This window comes from Neopsephotus bourkii, unplaced genomic scaffold (genome assembly GCF_033783945.1).
Source record: "Neopsephotus bourkii isolate Nb327-2 ecotype Australia unplaced genomic scaffold, CSIRO-AGI_Nbou_v1 NB_1139, whole genome shotgun sequence".
Taxonomy (NCBI): domain Eukaryota; kingdom Metazoa; phylum Chordata; class Aves; order Psittaciformes; family Psittacidae; genus Neopsephotus; species Neopsephotus bourkii.
The window spans coordinates 3,465,023-3,492,279 of record NW_026901625.1 but is presented as its reverse complement, the minus strand read 5'-3'; the positions used below and the strand labels follow the sequence as shown (position 1 = coordinate 3,492,279).

Genomic DNA, 27,257 nt, shown 5'->3' with positions numbered 1-27,257 from the left:
TGGCAGCCGCGGGGCCCTGCGGGGCTCCCGGGGACGCTCGACCCGAGCCCCGCCGGTGCAGGAGCGGTGATGGGCCCGGGGAGTGGTCTGCCCGAGCCCGTGGATCCCGCCACGCCCCGCCCCTCCGCCCGGCCCGCCCCTCTCCCGGCGTCCCCCGGCGGCGGCCATGGCGGACAGCAGCGGGAGCGGCCGGGGGCCTCCGTGCCTCGGGGCGGCCGCGGCGCTTCGCCGCTGGGAGCAGCTGAGGCGGCGGGTGGCGGCGGCGGCCCCGTGGGCCCGCGGGCTCCTGGCTGTGGCCGCCGGGCTCGGCCTCTTCTACGTGGTGCTGCGGGTGCCGCTGCGGCTCCGGGACAGCCTGGCGGCCGGTGAGACGCGGCGGGCCTCATCGGGGGGCTGCGGGCTCGGTGGGGACGGTTCCCCCTGTCCCGACCGAGCTCCTGCGGTAGGGCTCTGGGGCTATTGGTGCGGGCCGAGCAGGGCAGGGCCAGGAGCCCGCATTCCTGAGCCTCTCGCAGCGACACACCGAGCACATCCACCCAGCCCCGGGGCTCTCGCTGGGGCCGGCGTCCCAGGCGGCCCAGCCTGTGCCCCGGAGCGATGCCGGCCGTGCCCCACCGCCACCCGGCCCACGCCCCGTCCCGTGGCGTCCGGGTGTGTGTCCCTGCAGACACCCGCTCCCGGGGCGGCTGGAGCCTGAAGCGGGGGAGAGCCCGACCTGCCGGCCGCCAGCCCGGCCTCTCTGGAGCTGATGTGCAGTAGGGTTAAACCCCGGGGCAGAGAGCGCTGGAAAACAACCTTGTATTGGGAATACCGGGAAGGGAGGTCTGCGGGAAATGTGTGCTTAACGGCGAGGATCAACTTGCATCAAAACAGCACGTTTCCATTTGGGATGAAAATGAAATAATACATTAAATTGGCTTGTGGTCCAGCAGCTGTGATGTGGTTGAACCCATCGTCTGCTCTAAGATTTTACACTGAATTATTTTTAGGTTGGGTATATAACCTAATTTACTGTAATAGATGGTTACAAACAAGAAATAATACTAGATGACAAGAATTCTCTAACAAAGGAACATCTGTAAAGCTATTAGGGCCACATTGTAATTTGCGTATTTCATTTGGCATTGTTTAATAAAAACCTCTTTGTGTTTTTCAGTTCTCTTGTAAAGCCTTTGTTTCTGTTTCTCTTAACAGTGACTGTGTTCTTAAGCACTTTGACTCCAAAATTCTACTTTGCCCTTACAGTGACTTCATCTTTTATATCTGGACTGATATTTGTAAGTAGTCCACGTTTATTTCTTTTAAATGACTTTTAACACCTCTAAGATGCCTTTATTAAGGGTCAATGCAACCAGCTCTTTTCTGTTCAGACTCTAGAGGGTGCCTTTGTGCTAGGAAGGAGCTTGTTTAGTATCTTTAATGCATTGTATGACTATTTTGCTGTGTGTGTTGTACATTAGGGTGAGTCTGAGGAAAATCACTTGTTTTAAGGAGGTACATGTCCATATGTATGTGCACAGATGTGTGTATATACATAGATATATGAAAAATGCAACAAACATGCAAACTTTGCAGGCCTCTGTATAAAGAAAACACTGAGATCTGTATTTCCCTTAGCCCAGCTGGTTGATTGTTTGGCTTCCCATAGTAACATGGGGGGTGGTGGTGCTGTGCAAGTGTCATCATGTAACTATCTGAAAATGAAGCAGTGATTCAGCGAGGATCATTTAAACCTGTGGTGCTACATGCAAATCTTTTAGCTTAATCTCTATTTCAGTATTAGAACCTAAAGAAAATGTCTTTTCACATCAGTTAAACCTATTTACCAGAATGTGCAAAGTCTGTTTCATAGGTAAGGTTTTCTTGTAGCCACCACTAAAAAAACAAGTGCCTTTATGGCATACACAGCTGTTTTGCAGTCAGTAGTATTGCTTGGGGCTTGATTGAAGGATTTAGATTAGATATCAGAAGGTAGATTTAGATTTGATATTAAGAAGCTCTTCCTGATGAGGGTGGTGAGGTGCTGGCACAGTTTGCCCAGAGAAGTTGGGGCTGCCCCATCTAGTTCCAACCACAGCCCAACTGAAAGGGTTTAGACATTATTCTAATGACTTGGGGAGGGAGGAGCATAGGTTTGACTAAAATTTTACTGTTGTTTTTTAGCCTCTTTCATGTCATGTGGGTGATCCTGCATGACGAGACAGGCCAAAATAATTGGTGTTAATTTGTAAGCAGATGGGTTCTGTCAACAGTCATTTGCAAGGGGATGTACCAGCTGTGACCAGCTGGCTCTTCATCTGTGATGTTTGTTGGAAGGATGTCACCTAAGGAATTTCTGGTGTGTTTTCTTCCTGTGGCAGGTGTTTGAGTGGTGGCATTTCCGAAAGTATGGCACGTCTTTCATTGAGCAGGTTTCTGTGAGTCATCTGAGGCCCCTCATCGGGGGGGCAGAAAACAGCCCTCCAGCACCAGCAGCATTCTCTGCTGGAGAGAGTGAGACCAGCAGGCAGAACATGCCAGGTATTGCTGATGTGTCCCAGCAGTTTTCCTTAAGCTTCAAGGTTGCTGGTTGGCATGAACTGGCTTTTAAATGGCTTTGACTCCACGTTAGTGCTTATTAATAATGGTAAAGGTAAACAAAATCTTCCAATACCTAGAAGGGGGCCTACAAGAAACCTGGAGAGGGGCTTTGGACAAGGGCCTGTAGGAACAGAACAAGGGGAATGGTTTTAACCTGACAGAGGGGAGACTGAGATGAGCTCTTAGGCACAAGTTCTTCCCTGTGAGGGTGCTGAGGCGCTGGCACAGGGTGTGCAGAGAAGCTGTGGCTGCCCCATCCCTGGCAGTGTTCAAGGCCAGGTTGGGCACAGGGGCTTGGAGCAGCCTGCTATAGTAGAAAGTGTCCCTACTTGTGGCAGTGGTTGCAACTGGAGGAGCTTTAAGGTTACTTCCAACCCTGACCATTCTATGGTAAATAATAATGTGTCTTTGATCTAAAATGTTTATTCTTAAAAATATGGTTAAAATATTTTGCCTATTCACTTAAAACTGTTTCAGTAGCATCAGATATTTTCTGTTCTGAATGTGTGCAAGATAAATATTGCATGAATGTAAACGGCAGTGCTTGATCTTTCCACCATGTGCTTTTGTACCCCAGCAATGTTGTGAATCAGCAATGCTTATGGAATAGCAGAAGTTTATAGAGAAGATCATATGTTTCTGTTCAGATTGTGTAGTGATACAATTAAAGCGCCTTTAGAAAGTAAACCTGCATTTGCATTCCTGCATTTCAGAGTCAGGGGAGTGTTGCCTGGACTCCATATTTTAAAAGTTCGTATTCTTTTTTTCCTCAGAATGCAAAGTGTGGCGAAATCCTCTCAATCTTTTCAGAGGGGCAGAGTACAGCAGGTATTTATTACCCTACTTGCCATTGCATGTTGTTAAAATGAATCTGGGGGCATACACATGACTTCTGTACAGAGCTCGAACTAGTAATATCAGGAGGCAGCTGGAGACCTGCAGGATTATAGTGGTGATTGATGCCAATCCTGTGTTTAAAAGGCACCTATCCAAGTTTTGGCAGTTTCAATGTTAAGAATGCAAATATTACTATAACATCTTTTTTTTTTTTTTTCTGAGAGAGAGTAAAGTAGGAGGAAAAGCTTTATTTGGAGGTTGAGACAATGATTTTGAATTTAAATTCTCTTTATTAAACTGATGTGGCTGTATTGTAAGTCTCCTTGTGTTACTTCATAGGAAAAACTGCTTCCTAGGAAGTCAGGTCTCAGGTTGGTTAGTACTTTCCAATCTGTACAGTTTATGGGACAGTAGTACTTGAAACTTCTGGTTAGTAGCTCCAGTCTTTTATTAATAGAATTTTCCTGCACTAGCTTCAGTTGTTAGGCACATCAATGCCCCTTGATATCAGCACTGGTGTTTACTACTCTTACTGAGATTTCTCCTGTTAAAGGTACATGTGGGTGACTGGGAAGGAGCCTCTTACCTACTACGACATGAATTTGTCTGCTCAGGATCATCAGAACTTTTTCACATGTGATACAGACGCCCTTCGGCCTTCAGATACAGGTACCACTGTCGTATGCATGACATATCTGACTGCTGGAGAGTGTAAAGTGGGTATTTAATATATACTGGTGGTAGCACAAGCTATTGTGTGAAATGCTTTGTGAAATAATAGTTTTTCTCAACTACTAATGAGGTTTAACAGACGTATTTAGTGAAAAGATGGTGGTTTTTTCTTTTGCCATGTGCTTTCTCTACTAACTTGGAGGCTGTCAGGATCCTGACTTAGTTTAAGATCTCACACTTTTCAAATAGTTAACAGCACAGTATTGCAAACCTGGATTGTATTCTCAACAGCCAGAGATGTCTCATTTAAACCTCACTAATGAATAATGCAGTCTGCAGAATTCTTCCATTGTGTTCCACATGTTCAGTGCAGAAAACGTTCTCTACCTGGTTATTGTCAGGCTGGGTGCGAACCATTGTCAGTTTGTCAAGCCGGGCAAGTGTTACTTGTCAGCTGGCTGTGACATGCTTGACATGAACGATGTGTTTTTGTTTCACAAAATGGAGTGTATTGTCTCGCTCCCTAAGCCAAGACTAATATTTTGTTTCCAAAAGAAAACTCAAACATTTTTCCACGTTACTCTTGCTGGACAGCAGAAGGTTTTGTTCCAAAAGAAACATGTATAGATTCTTCAGTTTTCTTATCGTACTTGAGATAGGCCAGATACGTAACTCCATGAGTTTTGGAGTTCTGAAAGAACTCCAGATTTAGGATGAAAGCTGTTAATTCTTGCACAAAAAGTGGTAGCTCCAAATATGTTGTTTTCCTTTTGCGTAGAAGTTGGGTTTCAGTTTGGGATTTCCATTTTTCCCTAATGCAAGCATAGTGGGAAAGGGTTTAGAGTCATTCCACTGAACTTTTGTTTGCTCCTTATCTGACTGATTCTGAATTCAAGTTGCAGTTCAAGTGACCCTTCTGAATAGATAATTTCACCCTTTTTGGTTGTTCCTAGAACACATTCTGATAAGGTGATAAATTATTATAGTGTATCTTGAATTGAGTTTACAACTCAAATGTTCCTGGAGCGGAGGAGGCCCGGGGGAGACCTTGTAACAGCCGTCCAATACCTAAAAGGGCCTCTACAAGAAAGCTGGAGAAGGGCTTTTGACATGGGCATGTAGAGGCAGGACTGGAGGAATGGTTTTAACCTGACAGAGGGGAGACTGACATGAGATTTTAGACAGAAGTTCTTCCCTATGAGGGTGCTGAGGCGTTGGCACAGGGTGCCCAGAGAAGCTGTGGTTGTCCCGTCACTGGCAGTGTTCAAGGCCAGGTTGGACACAGGGGCTTGGAGTAACTGCTTTAGTGGAAGGTGTCCCTGCCCGTGGCAGTGGTTGCAACTGGATGAGTTTTAAGGTCTTTTCCAACTGAAACCACTCTGGGACTCTATGAATTTAAAACCAAGTAATTTAACCCTTTGTGATCGGGTAGTTGTCTAAATCCTTAAGTATGAAACAATACCTGTGCAAGACACAGCACACTCCATCCCCGTTTCCTTTGAAGTTCTGTTTGAAAGCTTAAATAAAACTCTGTGCGGGTCCGTGCAAGAACCTGTGTTTAACAGTTGCTCCTGCCAAGCTTTCAGCAAGTCTGGGGAAGTGTTTCCAAAAACCTGTAGCAGTGTAGAAATTGTACATCTGCCTGGTTGTGTAAGCTGTCTTTGCTCTCAGCGCAGGACTTCTTACATGGTTGGAGAATAATCTTGCTGGTGGTGTTGCTTTCTTGAGCTAGGTTTGCTGCATGATGAGAAGTTGCAAGTTTGCTGCTTATGGAATTCAAACTCTTGTTTACTGTTCCCTGTACCAGTCGTATAGCAAAGAGGAATTTGCAGAATGGAAATGAATGTTACTGTGGAGCTGACACAGAGCAGCCAGCATCACCTCTGTTGGCTCTCAGGTGTTTGTCTCTGTCCCTTATCAACCTTTCAATGTTTTTGCCACAGTTATGCAGAAAGCGTGGCGAGAGAGAAACCCTCAAGCTCGGATCAAAGCAGCATATCAAGCTTTAGAGTTGAACAATGAGTAAGTTTAGAGTCTAAGTTCAATTGCTGTATTTCTAGTGGGGAAGGTTAAATGGAGTGATATTGAGCACGCTGCCAGTTTTGTGTTCTGATAATTCTGAAGAGCTTAAGGGTGACTGTGAGAATTGTACATGGGCTGCCAGTTGCACTGAAGTATTGAACCATTCTATTATAAAATAGCTTTTCTTGGGAAAGATGTCATTTAATCTATGTATCAGTAGCCATAACCAATGAGAAATGTTATTCAGATATGGAACAGTCTCAATTGAAGAAGAGGTTGTAAGTGTTTCAGAGGTGGCATCGTGCTAATACTGTATTGGAAGTTTACAGATGTCACTCCTGTGAGAGGTTTGAAAACACTCTTATAATACAACCCAAACAATTCCACATACTTCTGTGGTCTTTTTTTTATGTGTCTTGTTGGTTTTGTGCAAAATGTCTACCTCCTGCTTCAAAAAAAGCAAAGCAACCACAAAAACTCTCTCCCAGCAATTGCCAGAGCATTTTTAATATTTCAAGGAAAATAATTTGACTTGCTGTTATTCTTTTGTTCTTTCTCCAAATGCGTGCTCTGTAACCTGGAAAAGGTTTCTGTTTTCCTGACGCTCACCATTTGAACTCAAGGCAATGTTCTGGTATTTGAATATTGTTAGTGCTTTGATACTAAACATCAGTGAAAACTGCCCAGTTCTAATGCTTCTAACACTTAAAAACCACTAAACTTTATGCCTTAAAATAATCAGTGGGTTTTTTCCTTATTACAGTTGTGCCACTGCATATGTCCTCCTGGCTGAGGAAGAAGCAACAACTATTGTGGATGCTGAGAAGTATTTCAAGCAGGCTCTGAAAGCAGGAGAAATGATTTACAGGAAGTCTCAGAACTGCCATTCCCAAAGTCCACAGCATGAAGCACAGCTGAGTAAGGACTCATAACTCTTGGGTTTGTGTGAGCAGAAATGTAAAACTAAAGTTATAATTAGTGATCCAGTTTGATTCCCAGCTCAATGAAGGAGTTCCTACTCTTTTAGGCGGGCTTGTGCATGGCATGCTATGGGATCTTCTGTAGCACCTGAATGAATCTTAAGCAGTGGCAATTACTCTGTACTCATCGTGGGTTGTCTTGCTGAGGCTCAGTACATTATTTCTGGGAAAGAAGAATAGGTAGAGCAAATGACTGAAGCAATTAGTGTGTGCCAGTAGTATTTGCTCTTATTCTACCAAATATTTTTAAGAAAAAAGAGGTTTATTTTTTTTCTCATTTAACCTAGTTGAAAGTTGCCATTGTTGATGGGCCTTGCTTGGGACAGCAGTAGTAATTATTTTATGCTTTTACATGTGGTTATGAAAAAGGTTCATAGAATCCCAGAGTGGTTTGGGTTGGAAGGGACTTTAAAGCTTATCCAGTTCCACCCCCTTGCCATGGGCAGGGACACCTTCCACTAGAGCAGGTTGCTCCAAGCCCCTTTCAGCCTGTCCCTAAGCACTGCTAGGGATGGGGCAGCCACAGTTTCTCTGGGCACCCTGAGCCAGGGCCTCAGCACCCTCACAGGGAAGGCTGTGGGATTTTGGGTGGTTTGGGGCTTTTGAGGGAGGGAAAGAGAGGGAAGAACTGAAACTGATAGCCTACGTTTTTGTCTTTGTTATCAGGAAGAGACACCAATGTATTGGTGTATGTGAAAAGGAGACTGGCTATGTGTGCCAGAAAACTTGGAAGAATACGAGAGGCCGTAAAAATGATGAGAGATGTAAGTGAAAATGTAAAAAGAGAGCAACTTGTTTTGTCACGTTTCCAAATTGATTGTTTAATGTTCCTTTCTAGGCATTATAATTAATCTAATTCAGCTCTCTTCTGATGAGATGTGTACGTTGTTACTGATGATTGTGTGAGAACAGGTTTTTTTGTTCCTCCATGTCAGGTTTAAGTTACATAATGTTGTATGTTTCTGCTGTCCAGTTTGCTTCATGCTTGACTCTAACTTGTCAAAATAGCCAGCTTTAGACTTCACAATGCTTCTTTCACTTGCCGCAGGTGTATCATAAGTTCTTTTTTCATAGGAAGATATTATTGACCAAACCAGCTTACTGTGGGAGTTGTGCAAATTTGGGCTGAGAGTGTGTTGTGTGAGCCTCAGTCTACTTATTTTCCAGCAGGTGAATATAGGGAAAAACTAAGGTAGAAATGATGTGATTCTTTTCATGCTGCATATGTGCCAGTTTCTAACACTTTGAAGGAAAGAACATTGAAAAAGCTTAAATGATTTCTGTGAAGTATTTCACGGATTCAAGTGCAATTCTGCATGGGCTTAATATGTTTCTCTGTATTGACTTGCAGTTAATGAAAGAGTTTCCACTTCTCAGCATGCTGAATATTCATGAAAACCTCCTGGAGGCACTGCTGGAGTTACAGGCCTATGCAGATGTCCAAGCAGTTTTAGCAAAGTATGATGGTAAGTGATGTCTACTGGGGAAACGGTGGTGTTTTTATGTAAGAGTGTAGGTGGGGAGGGCAAGGTGTGCCTGTCCAGAAGATGTCTACTGTGAAGCTCAGCTAGGTGAGTAGATTCACTTCATCAGCAACAAACAGGAAGTTCCAGAGTCCAAGTTAAGTTTTTCTTTTGACAATGAGGTCAAGTGTAGGCAAGCTAAATAGCACACAAATTATTTTGTGGTTTTAAGTGACTTCTAATCTGTAAAGAAATCCCTGTGCTTTGATTCAAGGATATTGTAGATTTTTAATCTCTTTTGCATCCCTGATTGTGCCTAAATTCATCAGACTTTTATCGGTCAGTGCATAGCCCCCATAGTAATTGCTGTAAATAAGCTGGAACAGGTAGTTTTCCCTTCTGTTATCTTCTAGGCTTGGCCTCATGATTCTGTAAACTGAGGTTGCTTGCCAGAGATTAGCAACATGCAAGCGTGCTGCATGTCAGAGATTAGTGGTGTGCAAGCTTTGGTCTATTAAATGCCAGGAGCTTGCTTTCACTTTCCATCTCAGCTAATACATTTTGGGTACTGTGCAAGTCTAGATAAAGGTTAATAAAACATATACTTACTTTCTTATTGTCCTTTCAGTTTTGCCACCCAGGTAATGCCCACATCGTTAGTGCTGCTGTCAAAGCTGTCCCTTAAATCACTTTCAGAATGGAGGGACACAGACGCAGTATTTTGTGGCCATTGTTCCCTCCCTGTGAGCAGTTGCTGTGTTCTCTCTTATGTCTGTTCTTTATTGCTTCAATGAATTGAAAGTAGAATATTCTTGCCCAAATCCTGTGCCCCTTGTGCATGGCCACCCTATCAGCCTGCTCCTGTGACTTGACTGTCCATGGTGTTCTGTGTGGATTCTTATTAATTTAACAGAACCATTTCCTTATTTCCTCGTTCTTCTTTGCGTTAAAATCAGGAATTTTGACACTGAAGAAAAGGTTGCTGATTTTTATTTTTTTTCTAAGCATCTGGAAAAATGAGTATGAGCTTCAGGCAGTCTGTAGCACCCCTGTGTTTTGCTTGACACGACAGCCAGACTTCTAGTAAGTGATGGACAAGCCCAGGATGGGATTTACAGAAAAAAAAGCAAGAGCCATCTGACTGTACACAACATGGTACTTGGGAATTAGACCCCAGACTTTGTCTGCTTTTAAAGTAAACTTGTACTGTGGAGTGTTAACCTTCTAATCTGTAATTGTCAGCTCGAACTTGGCCTCAGATATACTACAAAAAGCTATAACTAAAAGATTTTTTTCCCCATGGAACTGGAAAAGAATGGAAATTGAATCTTCAGTCAAATTTGTCTACCTGTCAGTAGTGTCATTTTTTGGTCAGCTTCAAGTCAGTCTCTCTTTTAGCATTGTGTAAAGCTTGCTGTTAATGTACAATTGCAGTATCAGGTAAAAGAAGATTATGTTAAACCTCCTTGGGTTAATCAGGAAAATCACACCAGTCTTAAGTGTGTACTTAAACATGCATGTCTCTTTATATTCAGTTTCAATGTTTTGGTACATTAAGAAGAAAAAATTACTCTTTACCACCTAACTACAGCTCTGAGTTGTTAATCAGTTGTTAATCTGACTGGTGAGCAGAAGGGAGACTGTGCAAAGAAATGCTGAGTTTCTCATCCTAGCTGAAATGTTCCAGATGTTACATTCATTGTCTGGTACACCCAAGTGAAAATCTTTAAGCTCAAAGGATGTGGGTTTAAAATGTTTGTCTTGCCTTAGAATCTTACAGCTTTATTGTTTTATTTTATCCCAGATATCAGTCTTCCAAAGTCAGCAGCAATATGTTACACAGCAGCCCTGTTAAAAGCCAGGGCTGTTTCAGAAAGGTAAGCACGCATGTTTGTGAAAACAGTGATTTGTTACTAATCTTGGGTTATGCTGTAAATATGTGTTTTAAAAGTCTGAATGTGAATTAAAAAGGTCTAAATCCAGAATGTAGCAGTTACATTTCTAAGAACAAGTTAAGTGTATTCCTACATATGTATGTGTGTGTAGTTAAAATGTGATCTGAAGTTTCTGTTAAGCATCCATAAAGTTAATACAGGTGAAGATGTTTCTCAAGAGCCCATGTACACATGTGTGCTTTTGTATCAATCTTGTTTTCAGCGTCTTGCTTGTGATGTTCAACACTTCTTTGTTTTGGGGATTGGGTGTGGGATGGTAGTGATGGTTCATGTTGGCATTTTACTTTCACCTGGTCTGTTTGCACAGCAGATTTCTAGCTTTACCTCTGAGTAGGTAGTGCTATATCAGGGATATGAATGACTGGGCACTCAGTTACCTTATGTGATTGACATGCTGTTTCAAAAAGTTAAACAAAACTTTGTCATATGGGCGTGGATGACAGTCAGTATACCTAAATGAACATGACCATTTATCTCATAGAAGGGTTTGTTTATCTTTCCTGGTAAATCAGCTGATTTTTAATGAACTCCAAGCTTACAATGCAAATCAACACCTGGTTAGCATTTATTATTTATTACTTTTGTTCAGTATGGGTTTTTCCTTTCAGGTTCTCCCCAGAAACTGCTTCCAAAAGAGGGCTCAGTACAGCAGAAATTAATGCTGTGGAAGCAATTCATAGAGCTGTAGAATTCAACCCTCATGTTCCAAAGGTAGGAGTATTTTATTTCCTATTGGACCGTTTCCTATTGTCTGTTGAAAGCAAGTCACGTTATATTATTGCCTTTCTAGCCCCAAGTTCCCTTGGGTTGGTTAGGGTAACTCCAGCCACTGAGGAGTTAAACACATCAGCATTTATGTCATAAATGTTTGGTGCCAGAATTAGTTGTTTGCAATAGGTGATGATCAAACAGGGGTTTTTTAAAACATATAAACTCAGAGTTTTCTAACTCACTGGAAAATCCATTAATCTGTTACTGAAGTCCCTTCACTGGGTAAGGGTAAGCATTAATACATAGAAATTTAGATATTTAAAATCCTTGAAGCCAAATCAAGTTCCCCAAACAATAACGACTCACAGTGTTTCAAACCACTCTTTTCTGCTGTGCTTCCACGCATGGCTTCAGGACTCAGCTTATGCAAAGATCTACAGTCGCTTAGTTTATTCATCCACATGTCAACAAGATTCAGAATCAGTGTTGCTACAGGGTGTAATGTAGTTACTGGCATTACTTGAAGTGGCCAAGGTACAGATTCCATTGGGTGAAAATAAAATGTTGCTTTTTACTGTACTAGCATCGGTGATGTGTTCAGCTTGAATGCAGAAGCTTGGCTTAGTCCTGGACCTAATCCTTTCCAAATGATCACGGAGTCCCAGTGACCGGTGCTGGGAGGGCTGGAATTATCCAGCTGCTCTATTCTGTCTGCCTGTCCAATCTAATAGAATGTGCACTGAGAAAGCTAATTGCTGGGAGAAATTGCTGCTTGTGTGCATGACTGATCAAGAGCGTGGCAAGTTCATTTCAGACAGTCTCAGACAGATTTTTCTTTAGCCTCTGCCTTTAGGGGAAGAAGATTATAACGCATTATCGTTATCTAAAAGTGCTTTTATTTTGTATATCCTCCAGTTGTTTCAGGAGCTTCATATACATTTTAAAAGAAGCTAAGATACCATTTCAAACAGGCTATTAGTGAAATATATTCTGTAGATCTATAGACAATCACAGAAGTTGATTCCAGGTTTCAGCAATTTGATCTTCTCTTCTAATTGTGTACTTATCCAGTTGTCTTCATGATTGATTTTTATTACAGTAGTGCTTTGAAACATGAGTTTATTAGATAGCAGGGCAGGAATTTATTGGTGCTGGCTATCCAGAGCTCTGAAATGCTCATAGTCCAAGCAAAGAAAATCTGGGTTTGGAATCTGTAGTCAGTTCTGTCCCATGGACTAAAAATAAATGAGTATATAAAGTTGAAATCCCTTTCTTCCTACATCTGATGAAAGGGGTTGTCTTTGCACGTAACATCATTTTGCATAAGGAAAATAATGTTTGTTTCTCTTTGTTCCGAGTTCTGCTTTTACGAGGATGGGTTTTGTTTGGCAAGTGAGGAAGGCATTTTACAGTGCTAGAGAGCTGGCCCTCCTGAGCTGTTTCACGTTAGAGATGTGTAACTACATTTTGGTCATGTAGGAAACAATCTTTTCCAATCATTTTCTGAGTATCTTAGAATTTTATCTTGTGTATAAAGACTTTCTCAAATCTGCAAACCCCAAGATATTTTCAGCGGTGAGACTTTGCCTGTTTTATGGTTGAACACTGACATGAAAACCTGCCAGACTCTGCAACTTTTGCTTCTTTATGGGTAATGTGGGCACAGAGACAGGCAACGCATTAGTATGTTGTGGCAATACTTGCAGTGGGGCTTCATCCCCACCACTGTGCGTGGTTAGTAGTGATGAGGAGTCAGGTCAAGGGTCAGATATTGGAGACCATTTTCCCACAGCAGCCCAGTGTGAGTGATCCTTCCCTGTGTTAAACAAAAATAAATTAAAAAGAAAAAAATTGAAGAGGATTAGAGGGGATTAGCAGGAATATTCCCCTCTGGAGTGCAGGCCCAAGGCACTAAGAGAAGAACCTAGCCAGGCAGTAAATGTGCTTTATTTAGCTAGGGCATAACCCCTCCTACATTCCTTCAAGAATCTGAATGGGAAAAGTTAAGTCCTCAAACTGGATTAGTAAATAATCTCATAGTTTGTGGCATCTGCTGAAATAAATCGGCGGGTTAGCTGCATTCTTACACTTCGGGAGACAGTCAAAGGAATTGCCAACTACATTGATCAAAGAATGTGGATTAACTTTGGCTGTGATTCAATGAGACACTACATGGTAGGAAAGAACGACTCACAGGTAAATACTGGAGCTGAAGCTGTCATTTCATTCCTGTAAAACTTACTCATCAGGTTTTAAAAGCTAAATTCAAATGAATACCTGCCCTTCTTTTCAATAGCTATGAGAAAATAAAGTTGCATGTCCTGTGTTTCGAGGGAAATGGGAAATGATTGATCCTTGTGTTCCCTGACCCTGCTGTGCAGCAGCTATTCTGCTGATGGAGGGACAAGGCTGCAACTGAAAAAAACTGAAAGCAAGAGATACTTTGTGGTAGTCCAGCAAAACCACATGAAACCAAGATTTTCCTGGATTTGGTTTGTTGTTATTCCTTTGGTTAGCACACTGACACTTTCTGGTTTGCTCCTCATACTTGAGAGCTAACAAGTACTTAGCCTCCCACGTTGAAACTCTGGGTGATGAAATGATGTGCAAAAATAACCTCAGTGGTTTGGTTGTTAGTAGCCTGAACTTGTAGCCCATTGGTATTGTACCTGCAACGTTACACTCGTATGTATAGTCCACAAGAATGTATTTTTATTTTGCCTTACTGAAGATGCAAGTTTTTTCCTTATGCTTTGTGTGTGAAAACCCCAATTTGAGTCTTAGATAAAACATGTGTTTTGCTGCTTTTCACTTCCCATGTGGGCTGTCTGCTCTGTGGTGGGATGGGGCTGGTTTTTCAACAGGCAGAATCTGGCCCCTGTGACATGCACTGTTGTGCCTCAAATGATCGTTTATGTTTCACAATTCAAAATTCTTGAATATTCCATGCAATAAGAGCCCTTTCCTTTCTTACTTTCAGTATTTGCTAGAAATGAAAAGCTTGGTGCTACCTCCAGAGCATATTCTGAAGCGAGGGGACAGTGAGGCAGTAGCATATGCTTTTTTTCACCTCCAGCATTGGAAGAGGATAGAAGGGGCTCTAAATCTGCTACACTGCACATGGGAAGGCAGTAAGTATCTCTCCTTGGTTTATTTTTTTCTATACAATAGATTAGTCTCTCTGCCTTTATTCATCTCCAGCACAATTGGTTCTCTTTGTTGCTTGGTTTAGATACAGATCTAATGTCACTCACTCTTTTTTCAGCATTTAGGATGATCCCATACCCATTAGAGAAAGGTCATCTGTTCTATCCCTATCCCAGTTGCACAGAAACAGCAGACAGAGAACTGTTGCCAAGTAAGTGGTTTCTAAGCAGTAATGATAATAAAACATAAGCTAAGGGCATGTTCAGCTTGTGGTATTCTGTATTTACCTTACTGTGAATTTTTTAGTTGGAGCTTCCTGTGAAGGGGATTCAGCTGTTTGTTGCTGTCCCTCCCAAATGATCCTGAAGCACTTGACATGCATGTGTGGTAAATGTTAGCTTGATTCCGTAACAGCGCAAGTCCTTCAGAGATGAAATCTGTGTGTGGTACATTCAGACCAAGTTTGGCCAACTCTGAGAACAGCAAAGTGGGCCAGTTCTGTAAGTTACTTTTAGAAGAAGCCATGGATTTGACTGCTGTTGTAGAGGAGCACTTTCCTTTTAGCAAGGAATAAATGCATGATTCCAGCCTTGCATTTCGGCGTCTAGCAGAACTTGCCTGTGATCATATAGGGAACCCTTGGTTAATCTCAGCTCCACAGAATATTGGTTTCTATCATTAATTCTTTGGTACATATTTGTCTGTTTCCTGGAACTTTTTATCTATGTAGGCATTTATGGATTTATACTAACACTTGACACTGAAAAGTAAGTCTTCTTCAGCTGCCCATTACTTCAAGATTACTCTGTACAATGATGAGCCTACGTGTTATTTTTTCTTTAGATAAGGCAGACAGGCTAATCACTGGGTCTGTGCTCATCAGATTTAGGAAAATAGCATTAGTTCAGATCAGAATTGGACTGTTAATTGTACATGCTAATAGAATTCCGTTGGGCTGGACTTCTACATCATGAAGAAACAGAAGTCCCATGGGACTGAAAAGGCTACTGCAAAAGCACCAGCAGAACCACTGAGACCACAGCTGTGGAAAGGAAAACTACGCATTCTTGTTTCTGTTTCAAAAGCCTGAAGTTATATTTAAAATGTGTAATTTAAATTTGCCCCCAGACTGCTTTAAATTACTCATTTCTCACTTATGCAGGATATTGCACAAGGAATTCCTTGGTTAGCACTACCCCTAAATTGTAGACTTCCCAGCATAATTAAACACCAACACATGCAGCTATTTCAACAGGATCACTCACGCATTCCTGTTATGTTTTAAATATAAACCTACCCATAAATAAAATCATCTTAACACTTTTATTGCAGAACTTCCTTGAGAAATCTTGATACTTTTGGTTTTGGGTTTTTTTGGTAATTTATCTATTTAAAATAATGTTGACCGAATCAATGATTCACAATCCTGTACTGGTCTGACTGGTACCAGTTCTGTGGCTATGAGCACACAGATTTATCTTGAGTTGTTTTTATCTATTTTGGGTTTGATTTTGATTTTTCAGTGTAGGAAAAACTTAACGTTGGGACCTTTCCTAAATTATATTGCTCCATGTTTCACATAGTATGAGTGTAAAAGTGTTCCATGGTAGACAAGTGGTTTATTTGGTAGCACAGTAGAGAGGAGCAAATTACTATCACCTGTACTGTGGCCTAGCAGGGCTGGTTGCATATTAAAGTGAACTGATAATCTCTGGGGAACATTAAATATGGCTGATGGGCATTAAGCACAGAACCCCAAATGTTCTTCTTAGTAGTGCTCCAAAATCATATACTTAAAAGCAAACCAAAACGAAAGCACTTGACCATTAACAAGTTGCAAGAGCACAAACCAGTTCTGCTGGGCTTGCTCTTACAATGGAAGCTTATCATGTGCCAGCATTCAGGAACAACAACTGAGAGGGTGCCTCCTTCCTCCTCAGACTTCAGTTTAAAAATTAATATTATTGCATTTTCTTGTTTTGTGAGAGGGCTTGCTTAAATTTTGAGGGTTTTGTTAGATTTTAAGCACAGTTTGTCAAGCAGCAGCATGCTGCCCTTTCAGAATTACTTACGTCTATAGAAACTGGTTTTTGTCTGCATTTAAAAACCCTTTAAAATCACTGGATAAGTGTTCAGAGCTGCAGGTATTCCGAGCCAGTAATTGCAAATTCACACATGGGTCCTCAGCTAGTAAGCAGTAGTAGTGTCTTGAGTGCTGAAAGCTCCAGATGCCAGTCCTTAGCCTGTCTAATCGCCTCCTTTGGATTTTGTTACCGTGAATTGGAAATTGCAAGGAGCTGCTATGTGCAGAATTTATAACCTGGTCCTGGTAGTGTTTTCTTTGAGGTCTGCTCTGTCAGCTGCTCTGAAACAATTTACTGTGGCCTACCAAGCAGGAATCTTTGAGATGTATTAAGGAGCTACCTTGTATATACAACAGGATGGTTGCGCTGGGCTTCTTACAGGGTGGGGAGAAGTGCTGGTCTCTTCAGGTAACAGGATTAATGCTTCAGAGGCCTTACACACCTGAATTGTTTCAGTTGGTTTAGGTAATTTGGACAGCTTGTGAATTTTACAGTTCTTCCCGCTGTCCTGTTGAAAGAGTAGGTACCAAAAACTAAGCCTCGTGAAATGCTTCAAAAATAAAGCCCGTGTAAGATAAAAAAGATTGGGAAGAGAAAGCTGTATCAACTACTGATAAGCATAGAATCATGGAATGGTTGTGGTTGGAAAGAACATTAAGATCATCTAGTTCCAACTAATGAAGAATTTAATATAGGGGAAAAGGTTTGAGAAGTTTTAAGTGCTGGGACCTAACGTGCTGCATGATAGTCCCCACTTAATCCCTCTGAAAGCCTAGAACTGAGGTACAGGACTGTAAGTAATTCAGAAAACTGTCCTTGATTATCAAATACCAGTAACTCTCCCTTTTCCCTTTCAGCATTTCACGAAGTGTCCGTTTACCCACAGAAGGAGCTCCCCTTTTTCATCCATTTCACAGCAGGCCTGTGTTCCTTTTCGGCGATGCTTGCCCTCCTCACACACCAGTTCCCTGAGCTGATGGTTGTTTTTGCTAAAGCTGTGAGTATTCTCTCTGTCATGGGGTAACCTGTGGGATGTTTTGAACTTAGAGGCTGGTGGTGAAGAATGTTCTAGTCAGTCTCATGCTTGTTGGGCATGAATCATTTTCTCTCCTTTTGTAAGAATCTCATTACTGATCAACACTTGTTGAAATTTGATCAAAATGTCTGGTTTGGAAAGATACTGACTGTTACTATAACAGCATGGCTTTAATTTGCCCTCTTATGGTAAGGGAGCAGCATTTCAGAGAAATTCTGGCACAGAGCACTGTGGTGAGTATGGATTTTATTCCATGGAAGTCAAGACTGTGGTGTGAGAGCCTCAGATACGTTTGTTGACTGGAGATCTTGAGAAGTGAGTAAAAGGCAGGCTGGGCTGCAGGCAAAAACAGGTCTCATGCTGAGCATTGGAAACTACTAGCATGATGTGAATGGAATGGGTGGGAGCAGTGGTCAGGTAACTGTTAAGTTCCAGCTGGGTTCAGCAGTTAGCTAGCTGTCACTTCCCTTCTGGGAACCAGACCAGTGGGTTTATATCTCGCCCGGTTCCAGTTACTTGATGAAGAACGTGTTCAGTGCCCGCAGTTCTGTCATTTGAGTACTTGTTCAAGGACAGAAATTAGACTTGACAATGGCAATCAGGCTTTTAGGTAGATATGTTTCTAATCCAGGCTGCTTTAAACGTATCTAAATACGTCTGCTGTTGAGCTGTTTGTTCCTATGGGTACCTTCTGTGTGTCTCCTTTCTCCCTCTCTCTGCCCTGCTTTTTTCCAGGTTTCTTTTCCTTATTTGTTACCACTGCTGCTGGCTGTAACCTTGTCCTCTTTCCCTGCACTCTGAAAGCTGTGCTGTCTCATTTGACAGAGGGAGAAACTGCCTAGGCATCTTCCCCTCCCCACTTCTCATACTAAGCCATGCAGTAGATTTGCCCTTTATTGAACTGTAGAGCTCACGCGGTAAAGCAGAGTGGCAAATAAAGAGCTCTGAACTCTCAATGAATCATTTCTTCTAGCTTTGCTAGTCAAAATAGAGGGTGAAAGGCATTATGCTTTCTTGCTGTTTTAATGCAGCAGGTAATGGAGACCAGAGAGGTGAGCCTTTTTGCTTAAGAATACTTTGTTCCTAAAAGCGTTGGCTTTGCTAGTGATTCTAGTCTACAGTGTCGAAGTCATGCAGGTCTGAGAGTGGGGCCTCATTTCCACACAGTTCTGTTGATCTTTATGTTGGAAAATGTAGTTGGACATGCCAATGACAAATTTCAGTGCTGCTCATAATTGGCTGGGTTCATAGTAACCAGGGTCTAACTATCTGCTTGATTAATTCTGTAAGGACTGCATTAGCAAAGTTGTATGATTTCCAAAGAGATACAAGGTCAAATGTTATACTAACAAAGAATTGCTTGGTGAAGTTCTCTGCTGGGTTTCTTGAACCAAAAAAAAAAAAGACTTTGTCCGAGTTAGTTGGCTTTGCATAATGGCATTTTGAACGTCAAGTGACGTGTCCAAATGAGGGGAAAAGGCTCCCAGGGTTTGATCATTTGGCAGTCTGTTTATTTTGCTTGTTTTCTATAGGAAAGGATGGATAATGTCTATTAAGTTGAAAAGATGGTCAAGAAACATGCATGTTGCTGCATCATTCCACCAGCCAAGTCCCACTGGTGGCAGGCACAGACAGAGGGGTTCTTGACACTCACTGTACCAGTTTCATGCTGGTGAAAGTGGAAACTCTGTATTGAGATAAACAGCTAAGAAAGGAATTCCATATTCATCTCTTGAGATTGGCAGCTCACAATACAATCTTCCAGTATTCTATTTTAGATGCAGTTAATGTGAACTCCCAGTAATACCCATAATTATTAGATTATTGTACTCTTGATCCCATTCCCGATGCATTCAGGGTATTTGGACAACTTGCAAGAAACAATGATACTCAAAATCAGACTAACCCTTCTGATTTTATTCATACATTGCTTCAGTATTTTAAGTACAGATAATGCTGTGATGGCTGCTAACACTGCTGTGTTCTGGAAGTACATGGTACTAGCATCTAGTTGAATTTTCATACTGAAAATGGAAGTTTATCTTCTATTTAACGACATCTGCCTCTCTACCCAAAAATACTGTAATGAAACTATTATTTGCTGTATGTAGCATTATATTTGCAGGTAATTCCAGTGCTTTAAGCTTTCTACATGATTTTTCCCCATGTATTTAATTATTACAAGTATATTTTCATGGTGTGTTTTAACTTATTACATATAGTAATTCGAGATAATAAAGTTCTAGATGGTAGATACCTGGAGTACCTTGGCCTTAATGAAAAAGCAGTACAAACTATTTCTAACAAATTGTTGAACTGTTCAATTTCCCAACAAATCCAGAACAGAGCTTTAGGAAGGACAGTTGGAAAGTATGATACGTATGGAATTTTTCACTATAAATCTCTATAAAGTGACTTAAATGTGACTCCTTAGTTTACATTTCATTTGTTTCTTAAGCAACCTGTTGTTTCCAGCAATTGAATCTACAGCAAACTGCTGGCCTCTAAAGGGTTTTAAGAAGCTTGAATACCTTTGTATTGACTTGAAAAGTCTGAGTTTACATATTTTCATTTGTTAGTGCTTGAGTTTGTTTCCTCCATAATAAATCACAGGGTAAACCTTGGCAAGTTGCTAAAAATGTTCCAAGTGGCCAAAAATCACAATGAAGCATTTACTAGTTCCAATGTATACAGCGTAATACACCAGCAAGAGAGACTGGAGCGCTGGCGCTGTCCACGGGTCGGATCCTTCTGGAAGGGGTCTGTCCTGGGCTGTGCTCATGGCCCTGGGACCAGGCACCAGAGGGGGTTTCATTGGGCCTTGCAGAGATGGGAGGGTTTCCCGGCACCAGGGACTGGTGCTGGCGTTAGCATTTACAAGCATCTGCAAGAAAGCTGGAGAGGGGCTTGGGACAGGGGCCTGTAGGGACAGGCCAAGGGGAATGGCTTGAACCTGCCAGAGGAGAGACCGAGATGAGCTCTAAGGCAGAAGCTCTTCCCTGTGAGGGTGCTGAGGTGCTGGCACAGGGTGCCCAGAGAAGCTGTGGCTGCCCCATCCCTGGCAGTGTTCAAGGCCAGGTTGGACACAGGGGCTGGAGTTGGATGAGCTTTAAGGTCCCTTCCAACCCAAACCATTCTGTGGCTTCCCAGTTCTCTTGCAACTAGGACTTTTAATGTTCTCTGATGAAGGGAAGATGTGCCACTGGGGATGGTGGCATAGGTAGTGGTAGAGAACTCCACCTCAGCTGAACTACAATTGCTCTCAGTGGGTAAGAGCTCAGCCTTGCTGTTTGTTTCAGCCAGATTTCTGATGTCTTGGAGAATCACCTTGTTCTTGGTCATCAGAGACCAGCAACTACTTAAGGAAGCTGGTCAGAATATCCTCAGTAAGTGACAGGAGGGAGGAGGCACACAAAAGGCATGTCAATAATCTGTGCAGTTCACTGAGTGAACTGAAAAATACTGTTACATAAAACAACCTCTGAAACTGCAGGTAGGAGAGTCTGATCATTTCTTCATTCAGCATGGATGTTTAGTTTTTAATCATTACATAGGTGGAGAACTTGGTAGCTCTGTATCATCTTGTTCAAATCCTTCTGTAATCTCTTAAAAGACACCAAGAAGTCTGCCTTCAAGAAAGCCAGAGATGCAGAGTGACAGCAGGCACTGCAAATAGGCTTCTTAGAAGTTCCTGAAAACAACTAACCTTCCAAGCAAGTCAGCCCCATTCTTTAAGTCCAAACTTTATGCTACTGGAATAGGCCAGTAGTAGTTAATATAAGTACTGAAAAAATATTGCAGCAGTGTTCCTGCTAAATCCTACTAAAAACAACTTCCTTGTGCAGGGAATTGGACAAAATCCTAAGACAGTCCGTGTTCTAAAGTGTTTTGATATGGCTTGCTTGATATTTTCACAACAAAGCAAGAAGTCATGGGGCTTACATTAAAAATCGGCTATTTTTTTATGATTGCATGATTAGAGGAAACCATTTCTCATTCTTGTTGTTCATAGCTCCCTGTTAAAGGACTTCTTGCCATTTTGCTGATAGCAGCCATCTAGAGAGAAAAAATAGGACTAAAGAGAGCCCTGTCTGGCAAGTCCTGCTTTCTGTGACACACTGTGTTACTCTCTGACCAAATCCCTCTGCCACTTTCCCCGGAGCTCATTAGTGAGACTGGAGAATTAACTTTTGAGCCAGCTGCTGAACTTTTCATATTTATAAACACTTGAATCTTTTGCTTATCTAAGAGAAAATGTGTATAGTTTGGAGATGTGCACTTCCCTCCAATGGGAAATGAGTGGTTCTACACTTCATAGAAAAAAACCCAAAGCCTGAAGTTTCCTGTCACAGCTGAGTGTCGATGCCAAGGGCAAAGGTTTCTTGCCTTGCTAATCTACATCTTAACTCATGCACTTAATGTGAAGGTGCCACACGCAAGCAGGCAGGGAAGAAGCTAGCTCAGTGAAAAGCTCCTGCACTGCTCTGAATGTTATGTTTTAAAAGCCTTTTTAATGTAATATTTGAGGTTATGATAGAAGCCAGGAGGGCCCAAGTAAAACCCTCAAAGTAAATGAGTCCTGTCATTGCTGCCTTGTGAAAAGAGGGTTTGTGCAAGGATAACACAAGTCCCAGCAGAATACTTGGGGGATGGGTTGAGAAGGTGCAGAGGAGTTTGCACCATTTGTTTTAGCCTAATCTTTATTTCTGGAACTGTTTAGATGGCATCTAGAATATGGATCCTGTCTGGAAGCATGGGCTGGTCTTGGTGGATGGTCTGTTCAGTTTTCACACATTTGAGTTGATGACCTATACGGAATCCATGAACTTCCAAGGAAACACACTGTCCTCCTCCCCAGCCCGTTCCACACTGAAGAGGGTGGCTGGAAGAGCTGTGGCACAGAGAAACACTGTCCTAATCCCCCCTGCTTCTCCCTAGGTGCTGCGGGTGCTGTGGCCTGTGAGTGCTCCCAGCGTTCTGGCCTCCAGCTGAGTGGCCTGCACCAAGGTGAGTGGATGAGGCTGGAGCATTTTTCTTCTTTTGTGTGTCTTGGGTGATATTTAATGTTTCCTGCAAGCCTATTTCATGGCATCAGCTCTGTTGCCTTGAGGGAAAGATACCAGGGTGGTTCTGTGTTCATACCATGAGCCTGTGAAAAGATGTTGGTTTGGAAACTGAGCTGATTTGTTGTTGTGTTCTGTTTCTTCCAGTGCTCTGGGACTCTTCTTTCACCCCTCAACTCCATTATGGAAAACATCAAGGTCTTCCTGCTGTCCAGTTTCTGGCATCAGCTGACTCCAGTGTGACTGGAGGTGCTTTCCATGATTGTTCTCATAAGCCTCACCCCAGGTGGTTATCTGACCCCTAGGTGTGTGGGGCAAGGAAGAAAACTGTGTTCTTCAAACTCCTACCTTTGACAGGCTTCCATGTTGGTAATGGTGCTTAACTTATGAATTCCTTCTTTGGCCTTAGTCTGTTCACCTAAGAAAACAGTTTTTGTTGAGCAATACCTTAATCATACAACTGGAAGCTGATACTTCCTCTGTAAGAAAGGAGAGGACACAAATGGAGCAGATGTTTGGAGTATTGACGCTTCCTTCTCAGCTGCAGATGCACCAGATAATTGGCTTAGATTTAATTTTATAAGCCTTCTTCAGAATATTTGTTAACAGCAAAGTATGGTTCTGCTTTCTTTATTAAAAGGTTGCTTCTTAACACATTGAACTTGTTGCCTTCTTAAGTGTCTGTTTAAATTGGATTTTAGTGGGCAAACAAAGATTTGTTTGTGTCCTATAAGCTTGCGTTATGCAAGGAAATGGAAGTATAAACTCCTTCACACTGATACCTCTTTAAATTTAATTGTGTATCTTTTGTCTTTGGAACCACTTTGCTTTGAAGCACAGGCTGCTTTCTGAAACTGCCAAAAGTGGTTGTGATAACTGCATGGGAGTCTTTAGGGAGACCTGAACTTTCAAGTGTTAGTCCAAAGTATCATCGTTGTTGATATCAAGACTTGAAGAGAGCAGAGATGTGGAGCACTCTTCAAAGGAATTGCTTTATGTATGGACCAGCTACAAGGGTTTGTTTACTGCAGAGGTGAAAAAATGGCTGTGGCAGCCAAGTGGTTTGAGATAATTGGTATGACCCCCATTAGGGAAAATGTCTCCTTTCTCACATTCAGGTCCACTGCTTGGCATTGAGGAGACAGAGTCACGTTAACCAAGGCTGCTTAAGGGTGGGAGTGATAAAAATAGCCCAAACTGGTGGAGAAATGCTAATTCTGAGCACAGGAAACGCTGGCCATTGTCTTACATTTTATAGATAAACACATATACTTACCGTGATAACTAGGGAGATTTTACATGTGGAATCTTTGCTGATCTTGGGGAAGGATTGATGTCAGCCATGACATTGACGGCTGCTTTCCAAGGTGGTGTAAATTATTCTAGTTCCTCAATTTTGGATGGAAGAAGCTTGCCGTAGCATTCTCTGTTCTGTATAGTAACACCAAAAACCAATTAGAGGTCAGTTTGAGTTGACCTGTAATCTGTCTTGATGCAGAAGACTGGGAATGACTTTTTTCTTCTTTTTTCCCAACTCCTTCTTTACGTTGTAAGTAAAGTGCTTATGCATCTCATGTAAGTGGAGCTTATTTGTAACCCTGGCTGAGAGGAAACACACATGTTTAGCTAGAAATGCTGTAGTTACTCTCCACTATATGTATGTATTGACTGGGCTTTAATCCAAGTGAAATACTTGAATTCATTGAGGAGTCAAGAGGGGAGCCCTACACAAAGGTACTATCACATTTTTTGAGTTGCCTAACTACTAGCAGGTAATTTTCTCAACTTTCTTTCCAGTTGAATGTATGTCACTGGGGCTGTTTCTCACTGTGGAATCATTGTGGTGATTAATAGATATGTTGTGTTCATGTAATTTCACTTCTTGGTCCGCAGGGGCCCATAAGGTAACCAACCTAATGCTTTTTAAAGTTGAACATTTTCCAGCGTTTGTGTGGGGTTATAAATGAAGCACTACCTCCCATGTATCATCCCAAGAGCTGCTTTCTTTCACTGTCCTCCCCTGACATAACAGTAAGAGAAAGGGGATGGGCTTATGCTGAAAGTATAGCTGGCAACAGGCAGTGTAATGAAAATCTTCCTCTCTCTGCAAGTGCCAGTAATTCTTGAGGAAGGAGGAGCTCTCTCTATGATTTCCTAGCAGGGCTGTTCATGCAGTATAGGACATTGATTTGCCACTGGAGCAAGGCCCTACAACCTGATCCATACCATGGTAATAGCCTGTTTCAGTCCATATGCAGTTAAGTTGCATGCATGTATGTGTGTGTGTGTGTGTATATACATATATATAAGGGGATTCTCCCCCTCTGTTGCACTCCAAGGAGACCCCCTGCAGTCTTGATCCAGATCTGGGGCAACAACATGAGAGGGACTTGAAGCGAGGCCAGAGGAGGCCATGGAGATGCTGCGAGGGCTGGAGCAGCTCTGCTCTGGAGCCAGGCTGAGAGAGCTGGGCTGGGGCAGCCTGGAGAAGAGAAGGCTCCTGAAGGGGAGACCTTAGAGCAGCTCCAGTGCCTAAAGGGGCTGCAGAAAAGCTGGAGAGGGGCTTGGGACAAGGGCCTGTAGGGACAGGCCAAGGGGAATGGCTTGAACCTGCCCGAGGGGAGACTGAGCTGAGCTCTTAGGCAGAAGCTCTTCCCTGTGAGGGTGCTGAGGCGCTGGCACAGGGTGCCCAGAGAAGCCAAGCCAGTCAAGCATGTGCATGCCTCCAGAGCGTTCTCAGCCATGTGTGGCAGTGTCTTCTCCTCCAGAGGCAATGACTTTGTGCTGAACATCTTTATGGAGTCAAACTTTCCACTGGCTACTGATGCTGTTAGAACAAGAAAGCTCTTAGATCAGCGGTGAGGCAGTTCAGACTAATAAATATTTGTAGGTAGCAGGGTCTCCTTAAGGCAGCTCTAGTTCATGTGGGCTTTGAACCACATCAGAATTATCCTCTGGGGAGTGAGCTCTCTTGCAGTTACTTACCGTGCTGTGAGCCCTTTGCTCTCTGGGGATAGATGTGTGTGTTACTAGCTTTTGTGCATGTGTATATGTGGCAGCAGGACTTTGCTGTCAGAAGCCTTGGTCAGTAAGGTTTGGTGACAGATTCACATGGAGATGGTCACCCCATAGCCCTGGCTGCTGCACTGGAGCAGTTCCTGCTCCAGGTTTGTGGCAGGCTTGTTCCTTCCCGCATCTCCTCCGGTGCTCTTGTTTATTCCCTGCTCCTCATCCTGGAATTGTTGTGAGGGTGCCAAGGCTCATAGATCCATGACTCTGAGCAAGGCAGGGTTTAAAGGTCATAGTCAAGACCATTAATAACAAGGTGCAAACGGCTGGTTTATATGTAATGTGAAGCTTTTTACTTATTTCATTTTTGCACTTTGGGGGCTCTGTTTGCTTATGGAGCACTTGGTGTCTGGTACCTATTTAGGCTGAGAGCAGGCAATTGGGTTCCTTCAGGCCTTCAGAGGAATGCAGAAAATTGTTCTCTGGTGTTGTAATTCTGCTGGGATAACTGGAGCTTATTTGTCTCTCTGCTTATTAAATGCATACTTGTCTTGAGGTCCTCTTCTTTTTTTCTGAGAAACATTGGGTGAATCCCAAGGACCACAAGTGAGAGGCAGATTCCAGGGGGAGGGGGAGAGGGAAGTGCCTGCACCTCTACAGGCTGCATCATCTGCCTCCAGTGCCAACAGGCTGGAGAGGTTAGATACGAGAGCAAGCTCCCTGAGAGGAAAGGAGACAGGGATGGGGCTCACACAGACACACATGAATGTTGCCCTTGCCCCTGCCCACAGATGAGACATCGAGGGAGGGAATGCACCTCCCAAGCTGCTAATACATGGAGCAAACCCACCCTGGTGCTGTGCTTTGAGCAGAGGACAGTGTTGGTAGCATGGGCAGGAAGGGCAGATGGGGTTTGTTCTCTGCCAGCTTCTGTGTAATACCCAGCTTGGCCTGTTTTGGTGTTATAAAGGACTGGCAGATTCTTCCCTCTTGTGCAGTTAAGGCTGTACAGTGCACAGGTGATGTGTGAGCTATTCTGATCCTATGGGTCAAAATCCTCTCAACATAGATCATGCTGACAGCAGCAACCACGCTGGTCTGAATTCACCCTGCTTTTAATAAAGGTGGATAGAGGGGAAGGGCAGCTCCAGTATCGAGCTCTGCCTCTTGTCTCCTGGCTCCCTCCTCCCTTTCTCAAGCCTCCCAAGTGGGGTGTGCTCTGCATGCCCCAGCCCTTAGCACTGTAGCAAGAAGACAGTGCTGAGGGATGCTGCTCATGTGCTTGGAATTTTCCTCATTTCCAGTTTCAGTTGTTGTACTGTGCTTTTTGGTGGGCCCTTCGGTGAGTCTGGTCATTGGGGAAAGCTAGAAAACACACCCACACTTAGTGCCTCAGTGAGGATGCATCCACAAGATGAGTGTGTGTCTCCAGTGGAGAGCTGCTTGCCTTGGTTATTTCTGGGCAGTGACATTTTCCTTTCAGTCTGGATGCACTGACCTGTGCAATCACATCATGGCCTCAGCAGCTCGGACCCTTCTCTTAAGAACCTCTTCATTTCTAATTTGGCTGTAGACTATCATCAGTTACAAGCCAGTGTGACACAGTGTGTGACTCTCACATTCTCCTGCATTGACTCATGGGCTAAGATTCCAGAGCAGTGACCCCCTTGCTGCTCGCTGGAGCAGCCCGTGGTGTCT

At 42.9% G+C, this 27,257-nt stretch overlaps 2 protein-coding genes across 3 annotated transcripts in view; both read left to right on the top strand.

The window, feature by feature from the left end:
* RHOC (ras homolog family member C) overlaps nt 1-27,257 on the top strand; it is a 415,761-nt gene that overhangs the window by 31,542 nt on the left and 356,962 nt on the right. The gene's annotated exons all lie outside the window — the stretch shown is intronic.
* Nucleotides 147-23,206, top strand: ST7L (suppression of tumorigenicity 7 like). 2 transcript variants are annotated; one of them, XM_061363073.1, is made up of 16 exons: nt 147-365; nt 1,195-1,277; nt 2,361-2,520; nt 3,354-3,408; nt 3,971-4,086; nt 6,033-6,111; nt 6,875-7,029; nt 7,758-7,855; nt 8,443-8,557; nt 10,359-10,431; nt 11,118-11,220; nt 14,201-14,351; nt 14,486-14,578; nt 17,309-17,448; nt 22,426-22,494; nt 22,698-23,206. In XM_061363073.1, exons 1-15 carry the CDS (start codon nt 167-169, stop codon nt 22,477-22,479), a joined length of 1,674 nt encoding a protein of 557 aa, XP_061219057.1. In that variant the 5' UTR covers nt 147-166; the 3' UTR covers nt 22,480-22,494; nt 22,698-23,206. The 2 variants fall into 2 exon arrangements, with proteins under 2 accessions (XP_061219057.1, XP_061219058.1); XM_061363074.1 differs by lacking the exons at nt 6,033-6,111; nt 6,875-7,029 and having other exon boundaries at nt 150-365.